Source organism: Natator depressus, chromosome 5 (genome assembly GCF_965152275.1).
Source record: "Natator depressus isolate rNatDep1 chromosome 5, rNatDep2.hap1, whole genome shotgun sequence".
In the NCBI taxonomy this organism is placed as follows: Eukaryota; Metazoa; Chordata; order Testudines; family Cheloniidae; genus Natator; species Natator depressus.
In genome coordinates, this window is record NC_134238.1 from 34,688,387 (window position 1) to 34,701,670 (window position 13,284).

The following is a 13,284-nucleotide window of genomic DNA, read 5'->3' on the forward strand; positions in this document are numbered from 1 at the left end:
ATGGTAGAAAATCTTGCCGTTTCACATTGGCGGAAATCGTGCATTGATTACTGTTTTTAGTAGAACTGTAATGTGAATTGGCTGAATTATACAGCTAATTGTAAGATCCAAGTTTGGTGGTAGATTCAAGATTTCAGGCTGTGGACTGGTGAAGCCTCCAGGGAACTGGGTACAGTACAATGATAATAGAGCATATAATTGTTAAGGAAAACTCGATGTATTGGCTTATTCATGAGGGGACAGTTGCTGGTTGGTTTTGAATGCTATTTAGCTATAGTTAAGATGCTTTGATGGTGGTGGTGGTTGATTGAGAGAGGGACGAGATGTTATGCCTTTTGAGTGGACTGGAGCATACAGAGTTCTTGCTAAATAGTTTTTGAATTGTGCATATAGAGTTTCGATTACATAGGTAGGGAGGCTGATCTTGTGGACGGAGCGTTGAACTGGGACTTGGGAATCCTGGGTTCAATTCCCCACTTACAGACGTCCTGTGTGACTAGGGCAAGTCACTTAACCTGTCCTGTGCCTTGGTTTTCCATCTGTAAAATGGATGTAATAGTTTCCTACCGCACAGGAGTGTTAAGGATAAAATCCTTTAGTGATTGTGAGGTGTTCGGATACATACCATCATCACCACAGTAATTATCAAGAGAGAAGGTGCAAACGTCACCCAAGTAGATGGCATCTCTGAAAAGATGAGAAAAGCTAGGAATAGTGTCTGATCTCTGATAAAGTGTATATTAGGTAAATAGTACCTGTTCCTTTATATCTCTGCTCTGTATGGATTAGTAAAGTTGTGCCATTTAAAATACTTTATGTACATTTATTACATTTCTGTATTTTTTGTAGGTCCATCAGTTGGTCCTGTGGCAAAAACAGACAATCTGGGGAAAAATGAGGCTATGATAAAATGGAAAAAGATTCCAAAAGATAAAAGAAATGGCTTTATTATTAACTATACAATATTTTATAAACCTGAAGGTGGAAAAGAATTAAGTAAGTAAAAGTTCTCCACTCTGTTACACCAGTGTGCTGACCCAGGATGTCTGTTACTTTATGAAGATATCAGCATACAATACCCGTTGCTACTTAAAACACTAGAAAGTTTTGCCAGAGAGAATTTCACTCTTTGTAGGCTAAAGTGGTGACTGATCACTTTCCAGATAGTTATGTTTCAGGTGGGGGAGCAGCAGAGTTATCTATGATTTGTGTGCTTTATCATGGTCACCAAATGTGCTTTGCTGTTCTCTGTCATTCTCTTCGCAATTATATAATGCTAAGGGCTCAATTATGTAGAACCCAGGCTCAGAATATCTAAGAGTATGTCTACACAGTAAAAAAACCAAAACAAACAAAAATGTGACAGATGTAGTCATGTTGCTTAATGCACTACTGGAAGGCATTCAGATACTATAGTGATGACTAAAGCTGTTTGAAATTTTCTCAACTAACATAGTTTATTTACCAAAAAACACAGTTTCAATTGACTGGAAACTATCAGTGAGTTTGACTCCACGTTTTGGCTGGGATGAGGTTTTCAGGGCTGGCTTCAGAGGGGGGTGTGTGTGTGTACACACAGTTGTTTGGGATGTAGGAAATTGCCTGTCCTGCCTGCCTGTCTTGTAGGTAGGTACTGCTGTATCCCACTGCTTTTTGTCATTCCATATTTCAGAAATGCTTGTTGTGTCAAGGTCCATTTCCATTGCTAGGCGTTCTTTCCTATTTTTGCTTTAAGCTTCTCTCTTGGTCTGTAGGCATTTAAGGCATTCTAGCTTTTATTTAAAAAAAAAATCTCAAACCAGTGGGTCCTATTGGAACTTCATTTGCTTCTGGATGCCCAAATCACAGTAGGGGCCAAGAGTACGCTTGCCAATATGTAAATGGAAGAAGGAAGTTGCAACTATTCCTATATGATGTAGACATCTCCACACTTATTCTTGCTATCTTATTTCTTGTCTGCTCTTTGCCATGCTATCTCTGAAGACCACTCAGCTTTCAAGAAGATTCTGTTACTCTCACATCAGTGGTGCTGGCTTCCAATTTTCCTTGGGGGTACTCAACCCCCACTCAGCCGCAGGCCTTGCCACCACTCCACCCCTTCCCCCAAGGCCTGCCCTGCCTCTTCCCCTGAGTGTGCCCCATTTCCACTCCTTCTCCTCCATCCCAGTGCCTCCTACCTGTCGCAGAAGAGCTGATCCACGGCAGGAAGAGGAGCTTGCCTGCCGGTGGATGCTAAGCATCCACTAATTTTTTTGGAGCACCCATGGAGTTGGCACCTCTGTCTCGGATCCTTAATTATTTAGACCTGGGGTTCTCATCTTGTGGGTGGTCCAGTGACAGACTGCAGAATCTCTCACAGAAACAATTAAATTGCAGGATTGTGAAAATTATACAACATAAAGTTTACCAAATATTCTAAAATCTTAGCTTCTTAACTGATTCACTTGTCCCTAACAACAATTTAATTCTGCATTTCTAATTAATGTTTAGACAGTGGATAGTCTAACAAAGAAAATTATACAAACTTGAACAATCATTATTTTGATAGTTCTTAAAGTTCTTCTTTGCAGTTCAGCCTGACCTTATGTTAATGGGTCTAAATATTTTCAGCCCTACCATTTTTCTGTAATTCTGTGAGATCTCATAAATAAAACTTTTTTGACTGTTTCACTGCTTGAATGGAAGACATCCAAGAAACACCTAGGTGTGGCATATAATGGTGGTGTTAAGTATGTAGGGTGGACTGGACTGTGCTGTGCTGAACAAATGTGGGATGGTAATGCTGTCTTTTAGTTCAGACATAAAACCAAGGTTCTACAGCTTGCAATAACAGAGATGCCATAGTACTTTTATTAAGGGTAAAATATTGGCTCTGGTTATTATATTTTACCTATCTAAACTCAATAGTGAATTTTCAGTTGGATATAGAATTATTCACTTTCTGTCCTAAACTGTGATGTTGTATTGTTATGCTCTGTTGAACAATTTCAGTGTTCCACACTGATGATCCCTTTGATTATATTTTATTTCAGCTTGTCTCTAAAGCATTTGGGGATCTTTCAGTGTGAACAGTGCTATATAAATGTAAAATTGTAATGGTTAACACTTGCTTTTCTTTAATTTCTATATCTTTTTTTATTTATAATATCTTTGTCTGAAAAGATGAAACTGTGAACTCTGATGTTCTGCAATACAGACTGAAATCTCTGCAAGCAAACACCCAGTATACTGCTCATGTCATGGCAGCCACCAAAGCTGGTGGAACCCATGGAAACAGGATAACCTTCAGCACTTTGAAATTCAGTAAGTAATTTTCAGTGTTAACTGTGATTGCTTTTCCAGTATTTTTGTGTAAGAGACAGAGTTTTTTGATTTAGGCATTTCTTAGGCCAATCCCAATCTACTCTGCCTCTGACTTTTTGAACAAAACAAATAAAAATAAAAAATTAGTTTAAATTTAATTCAGCTCATTGGAAGACATGGTAAGCCAAATCTACAAAAGATTAAAAGTTTTAAAAACTAAGGTCCCAATACTGCAAGCAACAATGCACAGGCAGACTGTTGTGCTCACATGAATCTCCGCGGAAGATTGTGGCTCTGCGCACATGCAGTAGTCTGCTTCTGTGCTGTTAGTTACAGGACTGGGACATACTATGTCACCAGAAGGGGAAAATGTGTATCTTAGAAACTGGGCTCAAAATATTTATGCATTGTGATTTCTTGTTGTCTTTTTTTTTTTCCCCTCCCCATATGGAACAACTCCCTGCTAACCAACCACATTTTCCTCTGAATTGAACTTGGCCAGTAGGATACTCAATACACACTTGTGGTTAATATAAACTCTTTTTCTTATTTTCTTACTGTCTATATTTGTATCTTTCTCCTAGGGAGATCATAGGATAGCTATGAATTGAAGTTAAAATTGTTATATCAAGATGTTAAATGGAAGAAACAATGAATGCCAACATTTCCTTATTTCTGCTGGCAGAACACTCTGAGACATGTCCCCTGTATCTGACTTTCTGTTCATTTTGTAGTGTGCAGGGGGGGTGGCACTGGATCAGCTGCTGGAATAAAGCAGCAGCTAAAACTGGAAGCAGCTGTTCTGAGATCCTGGGAAAGGCCCATTACATAGTACTGTCTATAGCTCTGCAGTTGTGACTAGAGCTAGTCAAATTTTTTTTGGACAAATAGATTATTCACCAAAATATGGGTTTTTTTGGTTGACCCAAAACTTCTTCCCAGCTGAAAGCAACTGAATCAAATTTGAGAAGTTTTACAGGGCCAGCTTCAGTAAACTGTGAGGGTGTCTGTCCTTTAGTTCAGTAGTTAGAATGCTTGCTTGGGGTGGGAGACTCAGGTTTGAATCCCCACTCTGGAGCAGGGACTTGAACTCAGATCTCCCACATTCCAGGTGAGCAGTCTAACCGCAAAGCTAAAAGCTGTTGGGGGGGGGTACTCTCTCCCTGATTCAGAGGAGGGGTTTAAATCCAAATCTCCTGCCTCCCAGATGATCACCAGGATATAGAGTCAGTCTCACTCTTTCTTTCTTTGGTCCTGTGAATATTAAAGTATTTATGCAACGTGGAGCAACTTCAACAGGAGATACTGAGAGCAACCAACTTCAGATTAGCATGTAGTCTGGTGGTTAGGATGCTCATGTTAGGAGCTGAGTTTGAGTTACTGCTCCAGCAAGGAGAATCAAATTTGGATCTCCAACATCCCAGGCAAGTGTCCTAACCACTGGACTAAACATTATGAGTAATGGATATGCCCAGAGACAGTTTGCTGAAGCTACCTAAACTTCTCCAGTTTGATGACAGATTTTGAACATTTGTAGGAAATGAACCAAATAATTATTTTCTGGTTTGGTTTGTGGCTTGATACCAGCTTGATACCGGCTGCCAACTAGACATCGAGCATCTCCCGTCGACATAGCGTAGTGCGGACCCCGCAGTAAGTAGGTCTAAGTATGTCGACTTCAGCTATATTATTCACATAGCTGAAGTTGCATAACTTAGGTCGATCTCCCCCGTAGTATAGACAAGGCCTGAGCATGTGTTGTACAGTGGCAGACAGTACCTTAGTCAGTTGGTCAAGGATGTGACAACCAGAGCTTTTATAACTTGTGCTAATAAGATGGCTTTAATTATATAGTCTAAAAGTGAAAATTTGCTCTGTAGTGTAATATACTAAGAAATGTTTCAATGCTTGTTCTTTCTCTAAAGGTGAAGAAGACTTTATTTTTATAACATTACCGTTTGGATTTTGTATGCTCTTATTATTAATCCTTGGCATAACCTGTACTCTAAAAAAACACACGTGAGTAAATTTTTCTGTGCTTGTTAAAGGTGAAAATAATGCATTTTAACACATAAAAGGTTAGTATTTTTATTTAAAAACAATGCTGGCTTGTTAAAGACTCAAATCTGTATGGAGATAAGAAAATGTCCTGATTTGCTAAAATTAAACAAATAGACATATGTTTAGAATTATTGTGACTGCAGCCAATAGATGTATTTCTTCACTAGTATTTGTTTTTGCAACTATATCTCTCACTCACACTCAACCTATATTTAAAGACCATGTAGGTTGCAAAGTCAGACAATCAAAAGTTAGGAAATGTTAGAACTAAGATTGTCTGTGCAACCTTAAGTTCAGTAGTTAGAATGCTTGCTTGGAGTGTGGGAAACTCAGGTTTGAATCCCCATTCTGGAACAGCATGTGCTGGGTCATCATTCAAGAGTGCCATAACACGAAATATATGGCAGAATGTGGGTAAAACCACAGAGCAGGAGATATACAATTCTCCTCCAAGGAGTGCAGTCACAAATTTAATTAATGCCTTATTTTTTAATGTGTCATCGGGATCGGCCAGAATAGCATTACTGATTAATGAAGCCATACCAGAGCCAGCCAGGACAGAGTGGCACACCCATGCCACCACTGTTTTCTATATCAACAAGGGGAATGAGATTGATCGCCTCTGCATATAAAGCAGCAAATCTCTGAAACTGGTGCATCAGTCCCCAGATCCTCCTGTCTGCAGTCTATCTTCCTGGAATGCAGAAGGTAGTCACAGACTCACTCATCGGATGTTTTGCTCATCAGATGCTCTATCAACTGTCAGGTGGGAACTTCACAGCTCAATGGGTATATGACATGTTCACATGATGAGGGACTCCGACCAGAGACCTATTCACTTCCCAGTTGAAAAGCAAGTGCACCACATACTGCTCCAGGGGAGCTCTCGGCCATTGTTCCTAGGGCAATGCTCTCCTGATCAGACCAACTCAATTACGCCTTCCCTGCACAACCACTCTTGCCTGGAGTGCTGCACAAGAGCTGATGAGACAGAACAACGGACATTCTGGTCGCCCCCTGCTGGACCAGACAATTCTGATTTCCCAATCTCCTCCACATGTCATCCTGCCCTCAATTCTCATCCCGAACTTCCCCAATCTGCTGACTAGGGTGACCAGATGTCCCGATTTTATAGGGACAGTCCTGATATTTGGGGCTTTTTCTTATATAGGAATCTATTACGCCCCCATCCCCTGTCCTGATTTTTCACACTTTCTATCTAGTCACCCTACTGCTGACCCAGTACAACGGCGAGATCAGGCATCAGTCCACATGCGCTCCACCTCAGCGCGTGATATTTGGATGGGCATCTGCTTTACAATGGTTGTGTTCTTCGGCTGTACAAGATATTTTCTCCAGCCACAGGAAGAATTCCACTGGACGATGTTACCAAGCCAGGTGGAGATGTTTCTTGTCTTGGGCACAACAGTGGGAATTACTTTCATCCTGGATTACATTCTGTCTTTAAAGTCACCGGGTCTCGCCCTCAGCTCTTTGAGAGTCCTCTTACTGGCAATTAGTATGTTCCACCCTCCAATGGAAGGTTGCTCTGTCTTTACATGCCCACTAACTGCTAGGTTTTGGAGAGGCCATTAGCAATCAGGAGGTCCTCTAGACTGTTTATTGCAGTAGCGGAGTGACTTAGGGTACAGGTCATCACCATCCAGAGAATCTCCAAATGGATTTCTGATTGCATTAAACTCTGCTACCTACTATTGGGCCTCCCTCTCCATCCCCCTTCCCCCACCCCTCCGGGGCGTGGGCTCACACCACGAGAAAGCAGGCTTCAACCCTGGCCTCCCTTCAGACATACGTAGGGCAGCCACGTGGAGTTCGGTACACACCTTTGCAGCACACTACACTTGGTGCAGGACTCAATGGCAGATGCATCCTTAGGCACAGCAGTTCTCTGCAAGATCATTCCATCCACATCCTCGCAGCTTTCTCCCACTTAAGTACTGCTTGTTAATCACCCTCAGTTAACATAAGAGAGTCTTCCTACTGTCATATTTGGTGCCTGTTCCAGCCTTGGCCTGGAGCAGAATTACAAGGAAAGTGTGGCTTTGCACCTGAAGTCCTGGGCTGGAACATGCTCAGTTGCTCTGTGAGAATAGTGCATGCACAGTCTGGTCACATGTAGATGCTGTGAGGTGTGGTGCCTCCTCACTGATGACAAAATCTTTGGAGACTTTAGCTACTAAACCATTAGAAGTCTTTACTGAGCATGTGCAAACTGATTTTTTTTTTAAAGGGTTACAATTTGGCCAAATTTGGGCAGATTTTCATACGAAGAGCAAAAAACATATCCCTGACATAAAGGCTACCCCCTGGCCAAATTTCCAGTCCCTGCTCCAAAGCATAGGATTCCTAAACTTCACCAAGAAATGGTCCTAATACTTTTTAACACTGCAAAACAACATATTTTCCCCTAACTTATTGTCAGAAAAGACTGAGCTGTTTAGGCTGAAACTTTAAAAATCTGCCGAAGGCAGACATCTGATGTGGAAAATTTCAGCCCCCAAATGTTAAAATTTGGTAAAGTTATAGTGATTGTTAACGGGGTCTTATAATAGGAAGCTTTGAGTAATGTTGGTACGTAGCAGTGCCAGCTCCACTTATAGTACCCACTGTAACATAGAGCTTATATAGCCTCAACATTGTTGTAGTCTCTTGTCTTTTATATTTTTCTCTCTCTCTCTCTCTCTCTTAATATGTTTATGAAAAACTAGGCCCCAAGCCTGCAAAAACCTAAGTACTTGCATAACTTTACTCATATGTGTAGTCCATAGGTTTCAAAGGGACTACTTATGTGAGTACAGTTATGCACACATGTAAATAATTGTGAGTTCAAGGATATAATTGGTACGGGCAGCAATTCTGTTTGTCTTTAAAGCATTCACAAAGCTAATTTTAGTTACTAATGTTTATTAAAGTGGTTTATGCACTTTTTAATATATAAATACATGAATTGGCTCTGCCCTATTTTGACTGGGAGCTCCTACTGTTCAGGTTGTGTTCCCATGTAAATTCTAATTTTAAATTTATTTCTGACTGCTACAGACTGCTGAGTATTGATTTGGAGACAGTGTCTTGAGTGCAGTCAATCTTTTCTGTGAAATAGGCTGATAATTATGTTACAGTTTAAAAAAAACAAAAAAACAAAGAGCATATTTTTGCTGCAGAGTTAACTCGAATGTCATCCACATGCGCAAACCCTTCACTCGAGTTGGCTTGCCTCTCAGGGGTATTGGTAAGGCTATGATTTTGGCATGGGTATTTTTAATAAAAGGTATGAAGAGGACATGGGCAATAAACAATAAATCACAGAAATGTACACACAGTAATGCAGTTTTCACTACATCAATACAACTGCCTGGGGCCCCATGCCACAGGGCACCCTGTGAAGCTAAGTTAAGGGCGGTGGGGCTCAGGCTTCAGCTGAAGTCGAAGCCTGAGCCCTGCCACCTGGGGCTGAAGCCAAAGCCCAAGCCCTGCCACAGAATCCGTGACAGAATTGTAGCCTTAGGTATTGGCTTCATCTCAAGTCAGCACAACTCATCAGCTGCTAATAAAACCACATTGAGGAGTTCCTGTATTGTTTTGCACTGTGGCTGTTCTCACTTGAGCTAGGTTAACTCAAGAGGAGTTAAGTTAACTTTACAATGAGGACATACTCTAAAAAATAACCCAGACACTCTTCATTCTAAGCCTAATTTAGGCATGTCATAATAAAGATTTGGCTTATGTAGCTTGAATAGTTACAATTGCAGCTTTATTTTCTGTATTTAATGGTAAACATTGGTTTAAACCAAAAACTCAAGTTCCAGGTAACACATTGGTATTGCTTTTAAACAATTTTTCTCTAGCCCATGAGAATTGACTTCTCTAATAAGAGTTCCCCTTATTATAATAATTAGATAATGAATACAGAGAAAGGACTTCCCTTGACAAATGTTCGCCATTCACATTTTCTGTATTTAATCCTTTCATGTACTGGTACAGTATTCCTATGGCATTCATCATGTCAGTCATCTAATTCCTACATCAAAAGGCCAAATCTCCTTTCTGAATTGCAGGTTGAAAAAGGTTTGCTGGCCTGATATACCAGATCCTGCAGAGAGCATTGCTGTGGAGTGGCCTACTGATGTGCTTAAGGTAACATCAGATTGCTGTTAAGAAAAACAAATATGTGATGTGGGTAAATGTGAGTAAATTTTCTGATAAACAATTGAAGCATGATGGACTAGATTAATTAAATCAGTGATGATTATAATGATGCTCTCTCAGGGATGAATTTGACCAAACGTAACCTTCTTTTATAGATACCTCCATAGGCACCTATATTTACTACTTTCTAATATAGCATGATATGTTGTACTCCTGTAGTTCATTTTCCCCAACTTGTCTTGAATGAGATGAGTTTCTGCCTGTGATGGGACCTATGTTCCAGATGCTCATCTGTCTGCCCAGTTACGTGGGCAGTCATCTCTAAAGTAATTCGCCCATTCTCATTAGATTACAACATATCTTAAGAGTTTACATCCTAAAATATGAGTCAAGTAGCATGTTTAAAATTATAGCATTTATTACCCTTTTTTACAAGACAAAATTCATACAGAATAAGTGTAAACGAAACCATATTACTAAAACTGTCAGATGTTTATACTTTTGTGAAGTTTTGTTGCAGAGAAAGATAAAAGATAAACTTAACAAAAACTGACAAACACTCATGAAGAATGTCCTAGCCTGACCCTTCACAGGAGATGACAGGTATGCAGGAGTCTGTATGCCTGTCTCTGAGAGGGTCTGAGAGTGCTTCTCTGTCACCCTTAGTTCTTAGTGTTTAATTTCCCAGGCCCCCTCTCAGCTTTCCTGTGGTAGACTAAGATCAAGGTTCTTCTTTGAGTGCCTGTCATTGTGTATTTTTCTTTTGGTGCACATGTGCTTGAGATTGGAATCTTTTGGCCAACAGTGTCCGTTGAGCTGTGTCTGTGCCCTGCTTATCCTCAGGCCCCACCTTCCCCACCCAATGGTATAAAGAGCAGAGTGAGTCCAACTGACCTGTTCCTCCTTAGTGCCTATCATATTATCGTATCATATCTTCAGTTTTGCCACTGGATCCATTTTCATTTATTTGCATCGTATTTGTTGAAATCTAATAGAGTTGGACAGATGTCACTAAAAGTGTAATTTAAAGACAATGGGGTTGCAGGTATAACTCAGGGAAAATTTTGCCTGTAGAATTTACTGGTGGTCATATGCAAAATGAAAATACTCTAGCGTGATTCCTGGCACAGTTTGAGTTTACAGGACTTGTCAGTTAGAAAACAGTCATTTTACTAGTAAACTGAGAAAATTTGATATGGAATCATTGAGACAATAAATGTGGAGCTTCACACTGCCATTTTCATAGTCACTTTTCAGAAAACTGTTTTTCAAGAGAAATGCATATCAAGGTTTCATTAACTGGCTTCTTAAACATACAGACTTGAACAGAGCTGAAGTGTGTGTGTGTGTGTGGGGGGGTGTTCTTTTAAAAGATCTTTCTAATGTATCTTCCTTTGTACTGATGTACGTTTCAAGGGTCTCCTTTTTTTTTTTTTTTTACTGACAGAATAATTCGCCTCTGAAGAAAGTACAATCTGAGGATGGGACAGTAGATCCTGAAGGCATCTGTGTTTTGGAATCATGCTTTCTTGCTGAAGACCATACTGCATTATTAGTAAAGAGTCATGAGAACTATGATTCTAAACATACAAATGTTTGTAAAAAGGACGTAGGTAATGGACATAAAAATATTTTTTATGGTGAAGAATATGAAGTTGTAAAACCACTATCACCACCAATTCCATATATAGTTACAGAACAAGACCACAGGAGTCAAATGCTGCTTTCAGCTTTGATCCCTACCAGGAGAATCCAACATCAGCATCTAGAAATATCAAAAGAGGGCTTATGTAAGTCCTTGCATTCTTCAGTCAAGAATTCCAAAGAGAATGAAAAGGAGGAAATTCTAGAACACACAGATTTCAAAGAAGAAACTAAAATCAATCCATATCTGAAAAATTCTGTAATACAAGGGAATTTCTAATTTCTGTGAATTTGCCAGAATACAATAAGGAAGCCAAAAACCAGTTGCTTGTCTTAGCCCCTTTCCAGCGAAACACTCTAAGGCAACCACATGTGACACTGGACATCCTTTGAACTGACCACAGCTGATCAGTACATATCTGCAAAGTCATTCTGAGGTATTGTACTGTCCAGCTGGTCTCCTGCTTTCTCTTGGAGGGAGTGTTGCCTTCCATACATACATGCATTCAAGTTCTCTTGGCATCACTTACTTGACTGAAAATTCCTAGTTTGTTTGAACCACTTTGAAGGAATTCATGCATTTCATCATCTGTTAATTTTGACTTCATATTATTCTGTTTACAGACAGAGAAATATGTGCCAGTAGTAAGGCAAAGGAAGCACACTTAATTCTTCTTATCCCTCCCCTTCCAGTTTACTAAAACAAATTTATTTTTACCGTGACACCATCCATCAGTGCAAGCAGGATGCTGATTTCCTTCTTGACAGTCTCTTCCTGAAGCTGGCTGTTGCTAAGGCAGTGCATGCTTACTCAAACATAGCCAGGATCTTCAAATCCCTTCCTTTCTTCTTTCTTAAAGTTACAAGAAATAGAACTTCTCTTTTCCCATTCTTCCTTCCCTTAACTTTTGTTTTCAGTTCTATTTGTAGTGTTCCTGCTATCTGTCAAATAATTGGAGGCTTCACTGTTCCTCTTGCCACTTTAATCGTCTGGTTTGGATGTTCTGCTTCCTGTTTGTGTCTGATAAGATTTTATCTGTGGCCATAGATTTTGCTGGATTCTCTGTCATGCTCCTGTTTCCTTTTCTCTTGGTTTTATTTTCTGTATTTTACTCTGTTTTTCATTTCTCCTGTTTGTTTGTCACTCATTGTCACTCCATGTGCCCCATCCTATCATCTTACTCCTTTTGTCACTGTAGTTCTCTCCTGGCCCTCCAGCTGCTTCTCCAGTTGATGCATTGACTTCCTTGACTGAAATGGCTTAATTGAACACAGCCTCTTGTGTAGAAAAGAGCACTGAATGTATATTCAATGCAGTGTTTCTCCTCTAATTAAAGGAAAATGCTTAATCGAACTGAGTAGTCAAAGGAGTCCCTGGAAGATTATCACATTAAACCTAGACTTTCTGGAAATTTTACCACTTGGAAATCCTAGAATCTTTTTTGCGTATGCCATCTTTAGAAATGTCTAGGCAAGTAGGACTCAGTCCTGAGCTCAACTTTGCGCTATATAACTTCATTGAGTTCAGTAGTGTTACTCTTGAAATGAGATCAGAATCAGTCCCATAGAGAATTCTGATAATTTGATGATTTGCAAAAACATTAAAAAAATGACCCATCTCAGTTGCTTAATACCCAGATATGCACACTTGTAAGTGGATACTTCAGCACTTAATTCCAATTTCCCTTTGGTTTCTACTGCCTGTCTTTCTACCATCCCCATCTTCCTGTTCTTTGGGATGATTCTGTATGCACTCTGGTGATGTCTCAAATGCTATTATTCAGGTTAGGAGGGTCGGTTAATTGTGATTAACTGAGATACAATATCTAACAGTTCTCAACCCCACGAACAGGAGGGAGTTAGTGGCAGATTTCATTTGTGATGGCTCGTTGACTCTAGACTTCCCTCAGCCTCTGCCCCTTGATCCGATTTATTGACATCCCAAGACATGCTGCAAGGCCTGCCTGTCTTTCCAGGCTTTCCCTGAGCAGGTTACTCAAACTGGTCTCAGTGAAATGTTTGAAGGGAAAGAATTTTTTTTGGATGGGTTGTAAATGTTGGAAATAATTCACCTGAATTTTTAAAATGTTTTTACTGTAATATGCCAAG

At 40.0% G+C, this 13,284-nt stretch overlaps 1 protein-coding gene across 1 annotated transcript in view; it reads left to right on the forward strand.

The window, feature by feature from the left end:
* IL31RA (interleukin 31 receptor A) overlaps positions 1-11,995 on the forward strand; it is a 71,571-nt gene extending 59,576 nt beyond the window's left edge. Inside the window, 7 exon segments of the mRNA XM_074953762.1 lie at positions 850-996; positions 3,163-3,303; positions 5,229-5,322; positions 9,441-9,519; positions 10,979-11,435; positions 11,438-11,562; positions 11,564-11,995. Coding sequence (XP_074809863.1) covers positions 850-996; positions 3,163-3,303; positions 5,229-5,322; positions 9,441-9,519; positions 10,979-11,435; positions 11,438-11,562; positions 11,564-11,611 — 1,091 coding nt within the window. The 3' untranslated portion in view covers positions 11,612-11,995.
* The last annotated feature ends 1,289 nt before the right edge of the window (positions 11,996-13,284 follow it).